This window comes from Danaus plexippus, chromosome 27 (assembly GCF_018135715.1).
Source record: "Danaus plexippus chromosome 27, MEX_DaPlex, whole genome shotgun sequence".
Lineage (NCBI taxonomy): Eukaryota > Metazoa > Arthropoda > Insecta > Lepidoptera > Nymphalidae > Danaus > Danaus plexippus.
In genome coordinates, this window is record NC_083555.1 from 1,958,103 (window position 1) to 1,980,120 (window position 22,018).

The following is a 22,018-nucleotide window of genomic DNA, read 5'->3' on the forward strand; positions in this document are numbered from 1 at the left end:
TCCATGCTACCAGAATTAAACTTTTGTCTTGTATTTGTATTTGCTGAACACTCAGTATCCATTATTTTTGTTCTACTCACTTTAAGGAACCTATCCTTGCAGTGCTGCACTAATTCTTGCTCTCTCCCTGCGAAAAGGTTTAGTCCTACTGGCAGCAATCTCTTCAGACACGCTACCATCAACGACGCCTGCACCTCTTTGTCTTTATCCCGTTTCTTATCACGATGCTTCTTCTTTTTCTATAATATTATTGCTTATTTAGATTGCATTACTTTCGTCGTAATTTGTCTTATATTAACTGTTAGTTTATGTCATAGCAATCAGTAACAATTCCTTTCCTTAATCTCCCCTTTTTGTATTTGATATAATGTTTTTTCTTGTCATATGATTATTATTTATATCAAATCGTATAAAATTTAATGCAACAATATTAATTTCTATGGAAAACCCATTTTTAATATTAAGTTCATTATTTTTTATTTAATTCGGTTATATTAAAGCCAATAAATTAAAGTAATTTTATTTGATACGACAAATAATTAATCAAAATTTACACTAAATTCTACATACTTATAAATGGTGGTTAAATTTAAGCAATGTGGAAAAATAAGCGTATACATAATAATACTTGTAAATTATAAAACTTAATAAATGCGTTAAATTAATTAAAAGGGATAAATACCTACCATCTGCGGAATAAAACTTTAGGGAAAATATGTTAAGGAAATTTTAAAATAACATTATTTCGTAAGAGAAATTAACCATGTCTTCACGGTACAAAAAATTCTTATATACATATAAAATACGAGGTATGATACTATATTTTTCTAGAATTATTTAGCCGTAAAAAATTCTTATAGGTAATTTAAGACAAATATTAAAGAAAAGAGCATTCAGAAGGAAAATACAGAAGTAAATGAAAATAAAGAAAAGAAAAGATAGGAATTACCTTCCCACCACCTTGAGGTGTGCCATCGACTATGGTGGTTACTCTTCTAGTCGCGGTAGGCATTATCAAAACCTTTGCAAACGAAACCTTATTACAATCACATAAAGAATACATTGGCTTAGCGCTATCAGCTATTTGGCCATAAAAGAAAAGAAAAGAACATGTAGTGCCAAAGAAAATTGTGACGATGATTCAGTTATAAAGTATATTCTGGCATACCATATTGTCGATCTCGTTTGCTGAAATGAAGTTTTGTTCTTCTTTAAGGAAGTATTGGCTCTTGGACCAAATGTTGAATATCTCTGCCACGTGGTTGTATAACTCCTCGGCCTCTGCATTAATTTAATACATTGGACTTAATTATGCGCCAATTGTTTTTTCCCACATTCCAAAATTTGAACTTCTTAATAAACTAAGTGTCTAAGTAGTTTCTCTTAGTATAATATTTTTCTATAATTAAAATATAAGGCACATTAGTTTTATTACCCGTAATATTATTCCTCAGCCAATGATTCCTTTGTAGATCGACGTATTTTATCAGCAGAGGATAGAAAGAGTAAATGTCTCGTACCAACAGCTGCCAGTCTTCTTGAATTTGAGATTCAACTTGGGAAGTGTCATCCGTTGATGACTGAAACAATATAATAATGTCAATAAATAAAATGAAACATGAGCATTTTAAATAATTTTGTTTTTTTTTTATAAAACTACAAAAAAAAGTCTTTCAGATTATTTTAAGATCGATAGAAACATAATAACAATAATGTTAACTAACATTGTCCAATTACAAATTGTGCCATGCATACGAATTACCTAAAAGCAGATGTTACGGTAATGATTTGATTATTGGATATAATTTGTAGTTCTAAAATAAGTTATTCTAACCTTAATGAAGCCTCTCAAGCTCTCCTCTTTATGGAACATGTTGTCTGTCCTCTTTCTCACTCTCTCAGCCAAAGGCAGGAATGATTCCCTAAGCAGTTCCTCGGAACTGTTTATTATAATTTGTTGTGTGTAGGTCGCAATTCGTGTCATCCATGGAGCACTTTCATTACCGATGTTCTTCTTGATGAGCTTAAGTACATTCTTAAGTAATTGGTTCATGTGTTCAGCTGTGACCATTGTTACGTGGTTCCTACAATTGTATGAAATCTTATAAAATAAGGACAGAATTTTATTTGCTGAATATATTTGTTGCATTAAGGGTGAGGGTAACATTTGTTATTTCCGTTTCCAATTATTTTATACGGATTCTTAACAGTATACTTAAGAGGACTTACCCTCCAGTCGGAGTAACATTATCAGGTCCTTGCGCCCACCAAAATGGCAAATAAGAACAAAGCAGCGGTAATACTACATCTATTATATGTGGTGCCTCACTGTATGTCTTATCTGATTCGACAAAATGGTCAACTTCGTTCAAAATTGTTTCTAAAGTTGGCATAGATTGTTCCATTTTTGCCATTATGTCTGTGAAGGAAAGTTTAATATTAGATGTCAAGAAAATAGTTATAAAATAAATATTAATTATATTATATACCTTGAGCTTCTAAAGAGTGGTCGGCGATTCGGTTCAAAAGTGAAAATTGATTATGTTTATTGAGATGGGGTTCGAAGAATGCCACCGGGAAAGTTGAACTGAAGGCACCAAGACATGAACCCTAGAAGTTTTAGACAAAAATAATAAAGTCATTTTCTGGACTTCCTATGCAATACACGAAATAATGCAGTTTTATTACGGTATGATATTTATGATAAGATAAATTAGAAGCCTTTATTGTTGAACCTGACTTAAACCACATGTTCTTTGAGTCTGAAATTACTTATCTAACTAAATTATTAACTAATATACTTTTAATTTTTATATTATCTATGTGACTTATTTACTTATCTATTTTAATTCGGTGCAAGCAAAATTTTAATCTATGACTTTCTTTGAAAAAGGTTTCCCATAATGGTTTCCTTTCTGTCTCATTTTGCGATGTTCAAGTCCATGACGAAACTTCTGTTATACAACCAGTTACCGTAATTGGCTTTTTTTTGAGTTTTTTTTATGATTTTTCTTAGTGTTTTTGGTTAAATTCAAAACTTACCAAAGCCGGTTTATGTCTCTCAATCTCTGTCTTCAAATACTTCCTGTCGTGAGTAAGAGTGACGTCAGTGCCAAGAGTGTATAAAGACCCAAGCATCTTGTATGACGCCACTTGTATTTCATCCACTGTAACATATTAAAGTATATTGAAATTCGCAGCACTATTTAGTAAGAATCATTGATTAATATTTAAGATAATCTGGTTTTTATATGTCTTTGAAAATCTAAATAAATTCATAAAAGATAACCTTGGTTTGTGTAATAGAGCATTTGATTGTGGTACTTCTTGGATGATACTAAACTGTTTAAAAGGACGGACATATAAAAAAAATATATATATTTCCTTGGTTTTGAGAATGCATGTATATTCTATTGATAGATTTGTTTGTATTTCCGAATTTACATAAAAATCCCTATATCAATTGGATTTTAATATATCAAAGCAGTTTTTTTATAATTAATGAGCTCGGTCGAAATATGATAAACAATTTCAAAGATGAATTTATTGTTTAAATTAATTTGGTGATTATCTTTATAAATAGCATTTGTACATCTCATACAGCTTAGATGTTAAATTATATTTTTTTATTATAGCATATGTTTCATTGTTTAATGATTTTTTTTTCATTCATTCAACTACGTTATAATGTCTTTTGATTTCAAGAATTTTACGATAAAATTGCCAATGAGGAAAGAATGAATTGCTTTCAAGCATTGAAATCAATTTGATTTCTGATAAAAAAATAATGTTGTATACAAAGTGTTTTTATATTGCATGTCTTATTTTAAATATTCTGGTAATGTTACTAATATTTTTAAATATATTTGGTGTTATAATTTTATGATAAAATCTTACATATTTTAGATCGCAAAAGCGGGACGCGTTGCTCAAAACGAAAGTCATAGAAAAAATTTAGGCTCAGAGTTAATAAAGAACATAACAGAAGTGAATAAAACATTGAAAGATCTCATAAAAAATTATAAATATCTGGAGAATATATACAAAACTGATGAAAAGGTGCAAACAGATTCTAGTGGATCAGAAATAGATCAGAAATTTAAACAAATGAAAAGAAAAAGGAAAGAAAAGAAAAAAACACACAAGAAAACTTTAAGCCCAGTCAGTCTTAGTACATTGTATCAAGGAACTGCATATATTTTCGATTCTAGAACTAGCGATGAATTGCGAAGTAAGGAAGTAAAGGAAGAAAAAGAAGGTTTAGTATCTGACCAAAATAAAGACAGCAAAATAGAAGAATTTTCATTAGAAGATAAAAAAATAAATTCTAAAAGCTCCAAGGAAGAGGAAGAAATATCTGGAGACATAGAAGAAATCCAAATAGATATTCCAAAAACAACACAGAAAAATAAACCCAACAAAATTAAACCGCAAAAAGTCAACAATGTTTTTGGTAAGAAAACCAGGTTTAATGTGTTACATGGAGTTCACGGAGAAATGGCTAAAAAAAGAAATAAATCCAAGACACGTTTAAGAGTTGGAAATCAAAGAATAGTTTATGCAGAACAATTTTCACCGCAAACATTTTGGAATGACATTGTAAATAAACCTATAAAACTAAATAGAGTGATGTCGTCGGAATTAATGGCGAGTTTCAAAGACGAGGATAAAGTCAATGTTGTAACTTTGACTGGTAATATGAAGGTAAAGATTAAAATATAATTAATTAATGTTACGGTAATTGAAGTTAATTGAAATAAATTTCACTTTTTATATTTTTGAAACTTCCTAAAGAAAGAAGATCAACAGAAGTCAAACAATAACCTTTCAAATAATGCAACAAAAGATGGTTCGATTTTAAGGAACTACGGTGATGCGTGTCTTGTAATGCCTATCAAGAAATGTGAAAAGGTATGTTTTATATTTTAGATGACTTTATTTCTTACATTATTAATTATATACCATTTAAACAAAAGAAATTAGCAAATTTAAACTACTATTAAATAAAAAGTAGCAACACAAATAATAATAATTATTTTTTAGTTTTCTCAGTTTTATTTATTTTGTCTGCTATGAAATATAATTTTTAGGCTTTGAAAAACGTTAATAAAAATGTCTGCAAAATGAGATTTAAATGCAAGTCTGAATTCAAATCAGATTTCATTGAGAATTCCAAAAAGGGATGTCAAAAACAGTATACGTATAATATTGAGGAAAGTTCTGAAGAAGAAAAAACAACTACAATCAAATCTACGACCGGAAATGACGGTGATTTGGACGTAGATGAAGAAGATACCTACAGGCGACGAAATGAAGGTAAGATTTTTAATTTTACTTACAATTGCTTGTTTTTTTAGAAAAAGTTATATAAATAAGAAAAACTATTTTCAGGCGGGAAATTGAATGACGGTGCAAAATACAAACATTTGAATACTGCCAATAAAAAGGTTATTAAAATAATTAACATATTGTGAAAGAAACAACTACAAACAGTTTAAGATAAATCTAGAAAATGGCACAGAGTTTGAAATATTTATATTTTTCAGCAACCCATAAGTACTCTTAACGGAAATACGAATTCTTCCGTACAACATTCTAGCCTTCGTGATAAATATGAAAAGCAATGTCAAAAGGAATTAAGAGCTAAATGCATCGGAGCTGGAGAATACGCTGTGAAAAAAACTTGCTCAAAACACGAGTGTGACAAAAAGAAGGAGAAAGCTTTAAAAAAGGCTTGTAAACAGGAATGTAAAAGTTCTTTTGTCATAGACAAAAAAACAAGCGATTCGAGTGACGATGGTAGCGACAATGACAATGACAGTGACAGTGACAGTGACAGTGATTAAAAGAAATGTCATATATCTACTTTCATTTCAATTAGGTAATATAGCAGAAATAAATTGACAAGAGAACGATTCAAATATAACTTTCCGGTTATTACATTCTGATGGTGACTCAGACGTTTTACAAATTAAATATTATTTATGTTCGAAATTTTATTTCCTGATATATATTCTTTAAGATAAATGTGAAATGTGAATGTAATTTAATTTTAATTTTTCTAAAAATCATACGTCTTATCTAAAATGCATAAATACATAAAACTCATTTATAAATAAGTGAATGTTAGACACGTAAAATTATTTTTTTTATCCGGAGTCATAAATATTTACAATTAATTCGGCATTGAAGTTGAATAAGAAATTTATTATTTAATTAAAAGAAATATTAGTTTTTTTAGCACTATATGTGAATTATATGCCTTGCTGAAGTTTTATTTATAAAACATATAATAAAGATTATCTACGAACTTGAAAAAAATAATGATTGTAACAAAACACTGTTCTACAAGGAGTGTCATACGTTTTTTTGGTCATTTTTTTGATGGACTCTTTTTAGGATGAAACTCATTCGACATACTTTTTTATTTTTTAAATTATATCAATACTATTCCAATATGTCCAGCGGCCACGCACGTTTAAGTTTTTGTCAGAATAATGTCAGTCTTTAAACGTTGAAATATCTTACCCGTCACAACTTCCAAACCAAACGTCTCATCAACTTAATTTAAAGCGTAACTCATATGTATATAAAATAAATTTATATATTTTAAATGCCAACTATTATTCCAAATAAATTTTGGGGTAAAAACAAAAATTGTCTTTGCTCCTTAACAGTGTATCCAAAACAAATAAAGCATTAACAGTTTTTGTGAGGCTAGTAAAATAATAACTTTTATTGGAAGAATTTCGATATCGTGCGTTACAATCTCCCAAATTAGGTAAAGATGTATATTTTTTAGAATAATATCATAGGCCATATTTTTTTGGAATAGACGAAACAATCTGGATGATGGAACACTTGGAATAATTAACATACGGTTTTCAGTTGAATCGGAACAAACATGTTGGAATAAATAAAATAATAAAAATAAATAATAATACGAAAACTATGATTTCTTCAGCACAGTAAATTTATACATTTGAAATTTAATATTTAAAAAAGCAAATGAAATAAAAATTAAATAAAAATATTAAAGTCATATCGAGTGTACTAAATAGTATTTACAGGCATTTTTTAAGTTTCATATAATAAATTGCTTGATTTTTTTCATTAACACGTTGAAAAACAGTTTCTATATTTAAATGATCGGTTTGTCTATTAAATAGTAACTTATTAAAACTTATTAGATCATATAATTTATCATCATTTTAAAAAGTAAAAAAAAAATAATAATTAATAAAATAAAAGTTTAAAATCGAATTTAGAATAGAATGTAAATTTCATCGACACGATCAGGACTTGAATTTGAAACATTCCAAATACCGCGTTACATTTGGCTTATTCATGCTATTTTAATATAAATATTAGCTCAACATTGCTTTAATTTTAAAAACATATCTAAAATATGGTTGTAAATAAATTTTTAACCATTACGTAGTTTATAATGATGGCTACGATTCTTCAACACATCTAAATGAAACTAAGTTTTTCTGATACTAAACGTATTTTCATTGTTTTTTATCTATAAAATCCCGACGTTTTACGTTTTGGTTCCTTTATATCAACCGTGATCACGGGTAGACGACATGAAAGTATGGAACTTTCTCCAAATCACTGACATCTATATATTAGTTTATTCATAATAGTAAAAAAAAATATATATTTTATATTTTAAAAACTTAAACTTATTGATTATTTGAGGTTATATATTAAAAGTGAATAAAGAAATACGTGAAATAAATTCAACGGTGTTGTAGTTCACGATAAACATCAAATAGTAAAAATTTGAATTTAACTACTAATATATGAACGTAAGATTACATTCAAGGAATAAAATTGGTTTTATCGCGACTTATTAATTTTTCGCCAATAATATATATTCTTCATGTTATTCAAAAGAACGTGGCTTTTTCTTCTAATATTACTAATTGCGGTAAGACAAGAAAATTATACACAAGTAAGTTATTTGATGAGGTTAAGTTGTTTTGTACTAAAATTAATGATTTTCAGATTATTAGCCAAAATGTGGAAAGTAATAGAGAAGATTTGGATACCCAATCTCGCAGAAACTTTTTTAAAGACATCGAAAACTTTTTCTCTCGGCTCTTTAGACCCAATAAGAAGCCGTATAAACAAAACACACCGAAAGCAAAGACAACTAAAAACTTTCAAAAAATCACTATAAAAATTCACGGTAAAAATTTACGACCTGCGATGGATTCTAACGTCATCTCGTTAAGAAACAATCAAAGCATACATTTTCCAAGTAATGAGGTAAATATTGTACCTATTGAGATATAACACAAAAGACGATCCAAGTTTCATAGATGTCATATACTCGTAAAATTAAAATCCGGCTCAATAACAAATAGTTTACTCGTGGAAAAATAACTTGCAAGTTGTTACGTGGAAGAAACATAGAAAACTACTCTACATCTATTAATTAAAATTAAACTTAATGCTATTGATTGATGTAGGAATTAATCGATTTAAGTCCGTACAAGTGAGAAAAATTATAATACTCAATTTATATAACTAACAAGTTGTGATTTAGCATTCATGAAAAATGTATGTGTGTATTGTTCTTTCATTCGAGGGAACTTTACATCAGCTAAATCTTGTACAACGATGAGAAAAATTATAATACAGAATATAGTTCCTAAGTGGACACTTTGGCATTCGTGATAAGTGCATTGCTTTCGTCGTCAATACATTTCAGCTAGCTAGCACAGCATTGCTATCTATGAGAACGTGTGTAGTAAGGTAATTTATATATAAATATGTTTTTAAAACAGTACTTATTTGTAAATGCAGACAGACTATGAGCGTTCAAACAAAAGTGTGATAATTGGTGATGTTGACGTCGACATTATTTTAAAGGACTCTTCACACAAAGCACGCGAAAACCAAGAAATTAAATCAAGAAAAATAAACTTCATTGGGGATAATGATAACGAAATGACAGAAAAAAATCAACGCAGAAAACAAAAACACTTAATGATAATTGTGACCAATAACAAAGAGGTTCAATTTCCTTTTGATATTAGAATTATTTTTTTTTTAATTTTTTAAACTATTTCAGTTACTAATTTAAGGTTCATGAAGATATGTTAGACAGTGAAAGCTTATATTTAGATCCGGAGAAAGATTTAACAGAGGGAGATTTCGAAAAAGATAGCCTTCGTAGAAAATATGGTAAAGCATGCATAAAAGTAGCCGTACGAAAATGTTACAAAGTGAGTATGGAGGGGATTTTTTTAATTATTGAAAATATCATTGAACATCAGGCGTCTTAAGTAAACATTTTTTATTTTTAAAATTATATGGACTAGTATTATTATACTATGTAAAATTATTTAGCTGCACAGTTTGTTTGTTTCTTTAAACGCGGTGATCTCAGAAACTACTGGACCGAATAAAAAAATCTTTCAATAATGGAGAGTCTATTCATCGAGTTATAGGCTAAATTTTATTCTAAAAAAAAAATTAGAGATCCGTAAGAAAATTGCTAATTTGTAACCCAAAGTGTAAAATCGAAGACCTATTTATGCTCGCGCTGCAAAAACTATTGACAATAAAACAAAATAATGTACTACGGTGATTTGAGGTCCCATTAAGATCTAGAGAAATGTGCGCGAGAACAAATATCTAACTATCATAGATTAGTCACAGTATCCGCTTTTTTGTGTGAATAAAAAAAACTACTTAAAAAATGTATCGTAATATTACTCCTTAACGAAATTAAGCATTTTTTTATAAAGACTATTTCTGTAGACGTTAAATACGTTTTGTTTCATCACAATCAGACATTTAATTTAAAAGTTAGCACTAGTTCAACACGCTTAGAATTCGTACCTAATAATGTATTTTTTGCCAAAGAGTTTTATCAACATACTGTACAAAATATTTCACTGTGAACTTTATCATTGAAGTCATCAAATCACCTTATTTTAATGAAGGTCTCAGAAAAGTATCCCTAATGATATTATAAATGAAAAAGCAAGTCTGTATTTCTATCTGTCTGTGTGTCTGTTATGTTTTCACGCCTAAACCTTAATCGATTTTGATGAATTTTGGTGTAGAGATAGATGGAACCTTGGATAAAGACATAGGCTATCTTTTATCTCAATTCGGAATCCCTATCCCGACCCCGATCCCAAAACTACACGGGTGCAACCATGAAATGCAGTTCTGATTTAGTGGCAGAGAACAACTCTGATGTTCTCGAGGACAAAAGCTAGTATTATAATATATTTTTTTAATATTGGACGTTGAAGATTTGAACACTTCCTTTAAATATCGGTTAGAGATATTCACATTGAGGGATTCTAAGCCAGTAATTTTTTTCATCATTAATACTTGAATACTATTGTCAATTATAGTCTCAGAACCCGGTTGTGGTAAATAATGTTAAAGCAAAAATATCACGTTAATACCACCGAACTAATATCCACCATCTTGATCAATACTAGTAAATAAAATTGGAGAGCCCGTTTATAAAATGTAAATTTAATAAAATGTTATATTTTCAAATTTTTGTCCGCTTGCGCGTTTGTTCCGGCTAATCTCTAAGACAGCTGGATCGATTGTGACCGAACTTTCACTGACAGATAGCTGATGTGATAGGACATAACTTAGGCTACTATTGTTTTACAGATTTTTTAATGTTTAATTCAAATAATAATAAAAAAAAACTACATCGAGTTGAAAAAGTTCGAAAATAATTCTTCGGTATCGTTCGATGTTTAGTCTAAGAGAAATAAATGACCAATAAGTAGGCATTAATATTATTTACAAATAACGTTTTGGAAACATTCATTAGAATACTCTCTGAGTCTATGAGAAACTCTTAACGAAATAAATACCATCAATTTAATTATTTTCACAACAACACAGACTCAGTTTCGATCATTACTGATTGTGTTATAACTTGCAGACTATACACTCTGTGAGAAACATTGTATGCAAAACACGTTACAGTTGCAAATCTTCTTTCAAATCAACTTTCCTGTTTGAAGCAAAAAGAAGTTGTATTATTGAATTTGATCCGACAACCAACTTAATTAAAAAACAACGAAAGTTGGAAACGAATAATAGAGGTATGGTTTTAAACCATATTTTTTTATATATTCTTATTACATAGTTAACAGTTGCAAGACTGGAATAAAAAATAGCTTATTTTTATTAATAATTATTGCTGTACAAGTTAAAAATATATATTATTGTAATCATTTTATTTTTTGTTTTTAGTACGTAAAAGTAAACGTGATACTGCCCTTTATATAACACAGTGTATGCCTCAGCTAGTGAAGGAATATATAAGGACGGTAATAGACGAATATTTATATTTCAAATACTTTAATCTTTTTATAACTAAAACAATATACAACCTCCTTTCTTTGCCAATATGACATTGGCTGGATATGCTGTGCAAATTTTAATTACTAAATGTCATATTATACGTTGAAAAAAAATACATTTAAAATAGTCTCCCTTGAAACAGGTACCTAGTAGATTGAAAAAACCTTCAGGCACCAAATCGATACTCAGAGGACGATCTACGAGGAAGTGTCATAAATTATTGCGAGGGAAATGTTATAACGCCTGCATGTATTCCCTCCGACAAACATGTTCGAACGTGGATTGTTCGAAACATTTCCAAAAGATTTTCAAAAAGGAATGTAAGAGGGAGTGCGCAAGGCAATATTTAATTATAAGAGATTCGAGTGATTCAAGTGTCAGTAAAATCAGTGACGACAGTGATTGACCCCAAATATAAAATAATAAAATTATAACTTTGTATTTTTTTAAATATTATTTATATCCGAAAGATTAAAAAAGAAATATTAGGAATTTAAATGGTATTTCTTGAACTGAACTGATAGTTCAAAACAAAAGTCACATTAAATACAAGATATACTTATATGGAAACACGGTCTTTAGCGGATTATAATTCATTACTATGGAAAAAAAAAATCATTACTATGGAAAAAAAAATCGGAATGTAATATTATATGTGCGTTAATTTAAAAAAAATGTTTTACGCACTTCTCAATATAAAATTTTATCTGTGCCTTTCGTAATGAAATCTAAGACTTTCGCGAGTATTATTTTAAATGAAACTAATATTTTTCGGATTATTACGCGTATTTTATTAATTTATAAACTACATACTGCCGACGTTTCGGTTACTTTTCAACAACCGTGATCACATCCCGTCTGCCCGTGTTCACGGTTGCTGCGAAGCGACCTAAACGTCGGCTGTATGTAGTTTTTAAAATAATAAAATACGCGTAGTAAATCGAAAAATATTAGTTTCAATTAAATGTGCCTTTCGCTTTCTCCAGTACATTGATTTTTTTCAAAAAACATGATAGTTTTCACTTAACATATTTATATAAGTTAGGTTTTTTTTTATTGTTTTAATTATTCTGGAAACTTCTTTAACATAAGTCGTTATAATATAAGTAAGGGTCTTTTAGATGTATTAATACATACGCAATAGGTCAGCTCCATATTCACAGTTGGCTAGATGGTCGAACATTGCGGTAAGTACTGGCAGTAGGACCCCGTTTATATAGCCGAGTGACGTGGAAGTCTTCAAATGGGTACCACGCAAGTGAGCGTATTTACCCTGAAAACCATGTACATGTATATCTATATGTATTGTAAGATACGTAATCTTTGTAATGTATTTTCTGAATTATCTTCACATTGGCCCTTTGTTATTAGATTCTATGAATCAGAATACTTAAGATAGCTTCCAATAAATAAATTATTTACCGAATCTATGTTACTTAATAGTAATTATGTTGTTAAATAAACACGAAATATTTGTATTGAAGTCAACTATTGTATATGCTGTATAATAATATCAATTTGATTAATATATCGAAAACTCCTACCTCCTGTAAGTTTAATATGGTATGTCCGAGATCGTCCGCAACGTTATTGAAGAAGGTAAGCATGGATGTTCTGATAAATTCGGGGCAGTTTTTCACTAAGGACTTGGCGTCGATACCCTTCACCAAGACTTGGAGACACCTGACAGTTATACGGACGTCTGGACCAAAGGCTGCAAGCCTGTAGAATGAAAAGATAAAAATAGCAACAATATATTTGTACCAGGACAAAAATTACGAGGAATATATAATTTATGAATTATTTGTGACTTTTTAGGAGACAGTTACGCAGTATATTAACATAATATTTATACTTTGAAATCATTTCACCATTTTTAAGTCAAAAACTAATAGCATTGAAAATAACTGGGCGGTTCTTCAAAGTCAGTCAGTCAGTGATGTATTCTTGTTAAGAAAATCTATGAGCTTTGTACAAAATTAAATGAGATTCCCATAAAATAAAATAACAACCGACTATACCACTATATATGTTACTGTAAAAGCTCGTACGAGGGTAAATCTTAAGATTTAAGTGTAAGTTGGTTTTAGGGATAAAACTATGAGTAATTTTTAATTATTTACTTCAATTAACCTAAACTAACCTAAGACATTTTTGGACATTTATCATTAAGAATTGGTAAGATATATATATGTGTATCTTATACATAGATGCTCACAGACAATTGTTTATTTGTAACAACTGTAGTTTTTCGTCCCATAAAAACCTCCCATAAAAACTTATAAGCTCTACACAAGACCAAAAATTCGAAATCGATTACGCCGATAAAAAAAAAAAATACCTTGATCGTAGCAAACTAGCCAGTTTACAGAATAATGCTGCTACCATCTCTTTTTCCTTGAGACTTGCCGCGCCGATGTTGTTTGTAGCGGTCGCCACAGCGATGAAGTAATTACGATGAGTCGAGAAATATTTTTCCATTAGAGGTAGAACAACCTGTATAATACAAGATTTAAATATACGGTAAATTCATATTTTGTAATTAATTTACAAATTCTACTAAATAAATATTTAATAGGTTTAGTTACGATCTACTTAAAAAATACTATTCAATTTATTAGTTTGTTGCATAATCGTGCACTAAATCACTCCTACTATGATAGTGTATCTTAAGTATTTCAATAAAACGAACGCTACAAGCGAAGTAACCTTTGGAACGTCATGCTAAAGAGCTGTTACAACAAAATTATACACTTATATTCCGTAATACATAAAGCAATTTATATTGGGAAGCATATTCTATATACCTTCTTAAAGTATTTTAGCTCCAACTTGTCTTGCTTGTAACATAAAGGAATAGATAGAGGAGAGGGAGATCGAAAGTCATGTCATACTTAGTAAAAAACATCATTATGACTTTACCAAATATACATTTATATTTAAGAAAAATAAATTTCAAAGTGCATGTAAGAGTAGAAGTGTTTTGTTAAAATGTTATTTTAAAATATTAATAAATATAATTAAAAAAAAATTTACAAACCTTAGAGAAGAATTTGATATCCCTAGTACTGGTTTTGAAGCTGGGTCGTCTACTGAAGGTAGTGGATGGTTTTAACAACTTCATATTGATGGTCGCTCGGTCAATATATTGTATCAATTTTTCCAAAAGCGAGTATGCAAATCTGAGCTCTATTGCCACACCAGTAGAGGTCTGTTCCGTGTCTCCTTGAGCTGTTTTGGGTCGGTGTAATTTGTAGCCTTGATATTGCAGATATTTGAGGAATTCCTGAGATCTTTCTCGATCCTTCTTCTTCTCTTTGTCAGTGAGTAAGTCGTAAGGAACCAGTTGAGGATGAATTCCACCTTAACGGATTGAGTAAGTAAGTATTTTAATTGAGTACACAAGAAACAATTGATAATTAAACATTGTTATTATTTATGTACTTGTTATTCATCTTCTTAAAGCTTTATATAGATATAAGTTTTGGCATACCAAACAAATAAGCTTCGATCACGGACCAAATATTTTTTTATAAGAAAAGCCTAGCAAAATTTTTACGTACTCAATTACAAAAAAAATACTCATATTGAATAGGATATGTATAAAGCAACTAAAATATTGGTTTTGTTATTGACGATGTCAACATTAGCAGAATTTTATGAATTCTACTAAACCACCACTGTAGTATTAATTTAATTCTATTTCTTGGGGTATCATAGTCAATGAACTGTAGTTCATTGTTTTGTTATCTCAAACAGAGCGTTCTAACCTTCAGAAGGAAGGTCTACTTGAATTTGCTTTCATTCTTATTTAATCTGTATAATAAAATGCAATTTTTCTTAGCTTTCCGTTCTTAATCTTCTTAGTTAAGAAAGAAATAATGTAAAAGCTAAGTAAAGCTCAGGATATCCTATATCACCAGGACTTGCACCTTTGTATTTTTTTCTCGCTCCGCTCTAAAAAAGGGTGGTGGCTCTTGTCGGGTTAAGCGTTCCAAAACGAACCGAACTGTTTTTTTGGACATGTGTTTCGTTTTACGGTCCTAAAATTTTATTTGGTGGAGCGATCTAGTTTAAAAAAAAATCCACCGCCAATAACCGGGCAATCGAACACCACAAAACTTGGACTTCATCGGACATTCGGTGGCCGAGATCATGCTCGCTTCGTTCCCTTCACTTAATATGTAGTATGCAAAGATAATAGAAATTAAGGTTCCATGGCTATAATACCTCCATTAGTGACCAGTTCCTCCTTTTTCTTCTTGGCCCAAATGTCGTGAGCGTTCTCGGCAAGCCGCTCGGCCATGTTTTGCATCTCTCGGGACAGGGTCAAGTTAGTCATGTCTACTGGATGAGGATTATAATTGAAGGGAGTGGCTGAGTCCGGCTAGAACAGAATATTGTTTAGATTACATATCACAAATATATAACATATAATATGTATACATTACATGTATAATGTTCAAATGTGTCTTTGAAAATAAAATAAGACCGAAATTATGTTATTTAATCTTAACTGCTTTGACGCGAACAATATTTTCAACAGTTTTAATGATATATTTAACAGGTTTAAATTTAATCAAAGAATTTGACAAACATTTTGTGAAATTATGATTTTGCTGATGTGCTACGCGCATTTTTTTTTATTGTTTTTCATTTTTGCACACGTTTCAGTAACTTCACTTTAGCCGTGAACACGGGTTAACGAGATGAAAGTGTCTCTCGCGAATATGTTTGATATCTTTACATAAAAATAATGGTATAGAATATTTAGAAACACATTCACTTTTCACGATAAAGGTCAACATGAGGTGAGAAATATATTCTTTAAGAAACTGAAAGTAGGTTTGATGTAAATAAATGATAATGGCTAGAGAAAAATATATATATTAATATTTCTTACAATATTGCTACTAATTCCATATTTAACTAAAAGAGATAATAATTAACAAAGAACGTTCGTTGTGCTTTATTTAACTGTATTTATTTATTTTCTCCTTATTCCTCTATATTCATCTGTAAATGTATTTTGCAATTTTTTTGAAATTTTAATGTTTCTTATATATATATACATATACGTACATTTAGATACTTACTGTCAATATTTCCGGAGTACGCTTAACAAAACATTCCCATAAGTATGATTAATTTGTTTTTATAAAGTAACATTTGTACAAACGTAATTTAACAATTATTTTCTTACCACTTGTTCCTCCTGGACGCATGTTCAAAAAAATTAATTAGTTTATATGAAAAAAAGAACAAATATACAGGTAGTATACTTTGTACCATAGATAATTAATGAAATCTTAAAAGTCTAAGCCATTGTTATTATGTATTATATGAAAAACTGCACTACATACAGATTGCGTATTTAAAATATTATAAATGTATGACCGCCTTGGTTTTGAGGAAGTTTTATATGAGAATTGTGTGTGATCGACTGCTTTGTTTCTTTTTCAGATCAGATTTTGTTATAATAATCATGGGAGATTATTATGAAGCATACTCACGACTCCAGACTTTGACTGTCTCCTCATGGAGCTCCTGTTTGTACTGGGAATGTCAACTTCCGAATGCTCCACGGACCAACCAATGGCCAGCAACGCCTTGAGAGATTCGCGCACCGGCTCTTTGTAACGCTCCTTTTCCTATTAATAATCCAATGAACAAAACAAGTCAATTACATTAAATTGAATTATATTAAATTAATGAGAAAAATTAGTTTTAAACGAAACGTTAAGTACGTCCCGAAAGGTATACCGATTACAATGTTTCTTGATATATGCTACATTTGTTATGTAATTTTTTATTGATATTGAGACTTAGGTTTAAGGTTAACCTTATTGCATCTTTAAAATTAATATATATATACTAAAATAAAACGTATAGACTAATATTTATCATCAAAATAAAATATTTCTATTAAAATTATAAAATAATATTTCTTTTTTGGTGCATGTATTTGATTTGGTCAGAAGAATCTTTTATCGTTTAATTAAAGTGTTGTTTCTCTACTGTTATTTAAATGATCTTAAATGCTTATAGTTCCATTATAATGAAATTTTGATATATATAATTTTAAATAACTTACGTAATCATTCAACATGTTATAAGGTTTAAGTCTTGGATGGCTCTTTTGGCTGTCCGACCAGGACTCCGCGTACACCCAACCATTTTCAATTTTTCTGCAAGATATATTCTTATTACGGTTACAATTCTGTTTCAAAGGTAAATGGCAGGTTAAGTTCAACCTTATATACGAATCAAGTGCAGGTTAACTGAAGGTTCAACAATTATTTAAACGATTCATTTAACAATGAAGTTAAATTACATTAGGATAACAAACCGCGTTAAAGTTTCATTGAAGATATTAAATTAAAAAGTGGCTTTAGAACAAGGAAGTCAGCTAAAAAATAAATCCTTTTAGACTATTGCCTCGTTCTTTTTAATTTCTTGCCCCAATGGGATATAAAGCTTTAGTAAGTTTGTTACCTTGAAGCCCAAGCGTCGTGGTAATGTTCGGAAAACTTCTGTACGATTGTATTGAGATCATTGTTGAGTGCTACTGAAGAAGTGTTTATAGGTTGGGGATCGTATTGTGGATTATCAGCGCCTGTAAATTTTTTGTATAATTAAGGTAGGTCTTTGAAACTTTACTTTGATATCTTAAAATTGTATCATATCTTTGCCTGTGGTATGTTGTGTTTCTTTTCCGTAAAACTCGTCGTCGTAATTCTTAGATAAAGAGTAATCCGGTGGTAGAGCGCATCCTGAAATAAAGAAAACAATTTTTTATTATCACAAAGACTAAAACATAGCTGAGGTAGGTTAAGATTTGATTTTTTTTTAAATAGCATTATATTTTATAAGCAATTTTACAAACTTATAACCATACATTATTAGACTAAGGATATAGGATGTGACATTATTTAGAAATCTCTTAATAATATAATTTAGTATAAGAAATAAATGAACCTAAATTTTATGATACTAAGTATACTAAAAATTTTATGACTACATAATCTCGACGTTTCGGTCCCTTTATAGCAACCGGGATCACGGGCGGACGAGGTGAAAAATATTTTTTCATTACGTAGTCAGTCTTTAATAATAGAGAACGCGTAGTAATATCCCGAAACCTTAGTATTACCTAAATGAATACACGAAAAAATCTTATATATCATTTTATAATAAATAACTCGCAGGAGTATTTAAAATGTTTATAGAAATATTCCACCAACCAATAGCAATGAGGCATGGAAGAGCTTTCCCGAACAGTTCAGGTTCGTAGTCCATCTTGCTGAGGGAGTCGAAGATGTTTGAGAACAGCATCATAGTGAGGCGCTTTTCCTCATCAGAGGACGCTCCGTATAGACCCTGGCCGCCGGTACTGCCGTAGTATTTAGCACAACGTTCGTAGTGGAGAGTTAACAGCTAAGAAACACAAAGTATACATAATAATTAAGACAAATGAAGTTATCTGCATTTGATAAGGTGTATTGATGTGGCAAGAAACGTTTTGTTTTCGAATTAGTTATAGGCAGTGAAATAACACATTATTAAGACTTGAATAGTATAAAAATTACAATTGCTTTTACTCGCATTAATAAAGGTGAGAAGTTTATAGTGTAGATTTGAATGATTCTACCGTCATACTGCTTATGTTGTGTAATTTTATGATTTTAGAGTCTAAGGATAGAGATGTTAAGAGAAAATCGTAATAGACTCTGTATGTGAAAATATGATATATATATTAGTCGTACCCGTAGCGCAACAGTTGTGTATTCTGATAATCTGGACACATCAACAGTGAGTTTTCTCAAAAGTTTCAGCAACATAGAAGGTTGCATGGCCGCTGTTAATGCTACAAGGAAATCTGAAACCGCTTCACGTTGACCCTTGGTAAGCATCCGGTTTTTGGATAACCTGATTGAAACGAACACACTTATATTATATCGTATTATAATAACATATTTCTCAATATGTAAAAGAAATATATTAAATATGAAAAGTATACAACTAAGAATTTCGAATACACAGTTATGATTTTTAATTTTAGATCTTAAAGTAAGACGTAAAATTTGAAGTAGGCGAATATTTTTTTTTAAGATAAAGCAGAAATTAGTTTTTTAAATTTACAATGATGTAAAAGTTACAATTTTTTTCTTCAAATCTTTGATCATTTTATTTAGGATTTATTCAAAAAAATTCATTGGTCAGGTCGTTTTTTATTTATTAGGAGTAGGGACAAATAAATAATTCGTTTTATAAAACGTTACCTATAAACGGTGTGTAAAGTAGCGTCCAACAAGCTAGCGTAATTCTCAGCCTCGTTGTAGAAGTTCGCGTGTTTGATAAGAAGCGGCAGAATGGAGTTACCGATGTAGCGATTCATAGACAGTGCCATGTCCGACTCACACCCATCGTTCTTGAAAAAAAAAATAACTCGAGATGAACATTAAAACAAAAGACGCCTACCATTTATTTTGTTATAATTATGTTTTTTCACTATCAAAATTACTTCGTATTTACCACAAAATTAAAAATCTCACCCTATCCAACATAGTCGCAGCTCGTAAGTCCGGTAAGAAAGCTTCTTCTAATAATCGATAGAACAACTCCTGAGTTTCGATACCGTACACCCGCTCCAAGAACAAACCAACACTCTGTTTGTGACCAGGTATTAAACCCGATGGCATATCTGGAACATGACAAATACATACGCATATTCTTAAAGTACAATTTTATGTATAATATATACAATAATAGATAAGAAATATATATTACTGACCAGACTTGGGCCTTTCCTCTCCAGCAGCGGGGTTGTTGAGAGTAAATCGAAGGCTGAGTACTCCTTGAAGGTCTTCGAGTGGTACCAACGATCGAAGAATGGCTCGGGCTCGGAGTGATTCATTCTTACCCTGTTTTATATATAAATAAATAAAAATCAATTCTTTTCTCATAATTGATGTTTTGTTAGATTCTTTATAATATGTGAATACTTACAAGAGCTATGACAGCAGCATCAGGGGCACACCTTCCCAGGAGGTCAACCAGTGTACAATAGAAGTTCAAAATAGCGGCTCCAGTGTCAATATAATCTTCATCATCTTCAGATTGAGGGAGGGGATGGCTGAACTGATAATAAATAAAAATAATGAAAAAAATTTTATTTATATTCCAAGCACACGTTTCATGTAGTACTGGCCATTATTTAAAACATTAAACGAAAAAAAATCTTTCTGAACACTTTTTCAAAACCAATTATGACTTAATTACTCGCTTTTTGTATTGCACAACAGATGTTATAATAAAAAACGTAACTAACACTAATATCGCCGCCTTCTTCCATCTCTCTGAGTTTTCTTCTATCAGCGATCCTCTCACTCATTTTGTTGGCGTCGACGATAGCTTTCAATAGGCCTTCACCTTCACCTCGTAGAGCTGGTCCAAGGCATTCAGGTCTTCGGATCAAGAGCCTAATGACTAGATTAGCATTTTCTTCTACGCTTTCACCATTTACCTTTAAAAGAAAGAAATATATAGTAGTTATTATATTGCGTGAAGTAACTTCTATAAATACCCATAATTTGTGAATTACGATGAATATGTTATAGTTGGAAGAGTTGTCTATATTCAGTAACTTACAAGTCTTTTTTTTTTCCTTAATTATGACTAATGTTTGTTTGAAAGTTGATTATTTGTTAATTTTTGTTTTAGGATTGCGATTTCTCCAATATATTAGAATGTGTATTTAATACGACTAGTAGTTATACGTTAAACATTTTTCATATTTGTATCGTTAATATTAATTAGTTATTTCTTAAAGTTTCTATGAAGACCAGTTTTCTGTACAAACTTACCCAGACACAGAATCTAAGGAAGTCTAGATATCTTTCTCCCTCTACTGGATCCCATCCAAGGTCAGGGTAGCCTTTTTCTATGAGCTCTGAATTACTCTGAAGGCCACAACGAGAGAGATACACGGCTATTTTCTCTAAGTAGTGCTCTCTGTAATTTTAAATTGGTTTTTCATACATTTTATTTGAGATTATTTTTAAAACGAATATCAGTATATAGATATATTATACAAAATTAAGTATTTAATAAACTTTCTTAATTGCTACTTTTTCACCTTTTCCAAAAACCAGTATGTTAATGTTACTTTTTATTTAATTAAATAAATTTCTCACCGTAAAGCCAAAGCCAACTCAGTGTTTTCCATCAAACTAGAGTATGCAACATCAAGTGGTGTAGATCCTCTAAGGGATGGTCTGGATAGAAGAATATTGGAGTTTTCTAGCAGGAAATCGAAATGATCAAACATAGCCTTCTGATTTTGACGACCAGTCCTACAGAAGTAGCAGAGGAAACGACAACACGCGACTACCATTTCATGAGATGTATCCTGTAATAAAAGAAATTGTAAATTTTTGGTCGAATTTTAATTTAAATAAATTGATGAGAATTCAATTATCAAGTTATAAATAGTAAATTAAGATTTACAATTAACTTTTTCAAACATCAATTCGAGTTATTACACACATTTTATGAGCATTTTGAACTCGGTTAACATACTCGCTTTCATCCTTCAAATGCGCCCTACAGCGTCGAATTATTAAAAAAAAAAATATCATAGAATTATCATACA

The 22,018-nt window shown here is 30.2% G+C and overlaps 3 protein-coding genes and 1 long non-coding RNA gene across 13 annotated transcripts in view; 3 read left to right on the forward strand and 1 right to left on the reverse strand.

The window, feature by feature from the left end:
* LOC116775529 (ryanodine receptor) overlaps positions 1–22,018 on the reverse strand; it is an 84,306-nt gene that overhangs the window by 20,235 nt on the left and 42,053 nt on the right. For all 10 annotated transcript variants that reach the window (XM_061525038.1, XM_061525036.1, XM_061525034.1 and 7 more), the window contains 26 exons: positions 21,561–21,775; positions 21,231–21,378; positions 20,696–20,890; positions 20,374–20,505; positions 20,159–20,288; positions 19,920–20,068; positions 19,647–19,795; positions 19,131–19,293; positions 18,609–18,801; positions 18,057–18,137; positions 17,860–17,980; positions 17,459–17,552; positions 16,878–17,015; positions 15,595–15,751; positions 14,405–14,727; positions 13,706–13,860; positions 12,909–13,086; positions 12,502–12,637; positions 3,043–3,167; positions 2,490–2,610; positions 2,230–2,419; positions 1,835–2,084; positions 1,436–1,580; positions 1,169–1,281; positions 950–1,021; positions 81–239 (listed from right to left, as the gene is read on the reverse strand). In XM_061525038.1, the coding sequence (XP_061381022.1) occupies positions 81–239; positions 950–1,021; positions 1,169–1,281; positions 1,436–1,580; positions 1,835–2,084; positions 2,230–2,419; positions 2,490–2,610; positions 3,043–3,167; positions 12,502–12,637; positions 12,909–13,086; positions 13,706–13,860; positions 14,405–14,727; positions 15,595–15,751; positions 16,878–17,015; positions 17,459–17,552; positions 17,860–17,980; positions 18,057–18,137; positions 18,609–18,801; positions 19,131–19,293; positions 19,647–19,795; positions 19,920–20,068; positions 20,159–20,288; positions 20,374–20,505; positions 20,696–20,890; positions 21,231–21,378; positions 21,561–21,775 (4,032 nt within the window). The remainder of the gene's footprint in view (positions 1–80; positions 240–949; positions 1,022–1,168; positions 1,282–1,435; positions 1,581–1,834; positions 2,085–2,229; positions 2,420–2,489; positions 2,611–3,042; positions 3,168–12,501; positions 12,638–12,908; positions 13,087–13,705; positions 13,861–14,404; positions 14,728–15,594; positions 15,752–16,877; positions 17,016–17,458; positions 17,553–17,859; positions 17,981–18,056; positions 18,138–18,608; positions 18,802–19,130; positions 19,294–19,646; positions 19,796–19,919; positions 20,069–20,158; positions 20,289–20,373; positions 20,506–20,695; positions 20,891–21,230; positions 21,379–21,560; positions 21,776–22,018) is intronic.
* On the forward strand, positions 3,682–6,022 carry LOC116775758 (uncharacterized). Its single transcript, XM_032668737.2, has 6 exons — positions 3,682–3,838; positions 3,907–4,704; positions 4,795–4,911; positions 5,091–5,316; positions 5,392–5,447; positions 5,547–6,022. Exons 1-6 carry the CDS (start codon positions 3,788–3,790, stop codon positions 5,844–5,846), a joined length of 1,548 nt encoding a protein of 515 aa, XP_032524628.2. The 5' UTR covers positions 3,682–3,787; the 3' UTR covers positions 5,847–6,022.
* Positions 7,831–8,254, forward strand: LOC133319750 (uncharacterized). The gene is made up of 2 exons (XR_009753262.1): positions 7,831–7,936; positions 8,014–8,254. It is a non-coding gene; the product is annotated as an uncharacterized LOC133319750 (long non-coding RNA).
* LOC116775757 (uncharacterized) lies at positions 8,780–11,796 on the forward strand. Its single transcript, XM_032668735.2, has 5 exons — positions 8,780–9,027; positions 9,099–9,239; positions 10,940–11,102; positions 11,254–11,330; positions 11,507–11,796. Exons 1-5 carry the CDS (start codon positions 8,812–8,814, stop codon positions 11,768–11,770), a joined length of 861 nt encoding a protein of 286 aa, XP_032524626.2. The 5' UTR covers positions 8,780–8,811; the 3' UTR covers positions 11,771–11,796.

Coding starts and splice junctions, on each gene's coding strand:
- LOC116775757 (XM_032668735.2), top strand. CDS start 8,812: ATGCAGACAGACTATGAGCGTTCAAACAAAAGTGTGATAATTGGTGAT. Junction 9,028..9,098: donor TTGTGACCAATAACAAAGAG/GTTCAATTTCCT, acceptor TACTAATTTAAG/GTTCATGAAGATATGTTAGA. Junction 11,331..11,506: donor TGAAGGAATATATAAGGACG/GTAATAGACGAA, acceptor CCCTTGAAACAG/GTACCTAGTAGATTGAAAAA.
- LOC116775758 (XM_032668737.2), top strand. CDS start 3,788: ATGTTGTATACAAAGTGTTTTTATATTGCATGTCTTATTTTAAATATT. Junction 3,839..3,906: donor GTCTTATTTTAAATATTCTG/GTAATGTTACTA, acceptor TACATATTTTAG/ATCGCAAAAGCGGGACGCGT. Junction 5,317..5,391: donor CTACAGGCGACGAAATGAAG/GTAAGATTTTTA, acceptor AACTATTTTCAG/GCGGGAAATTGAATGACGGT.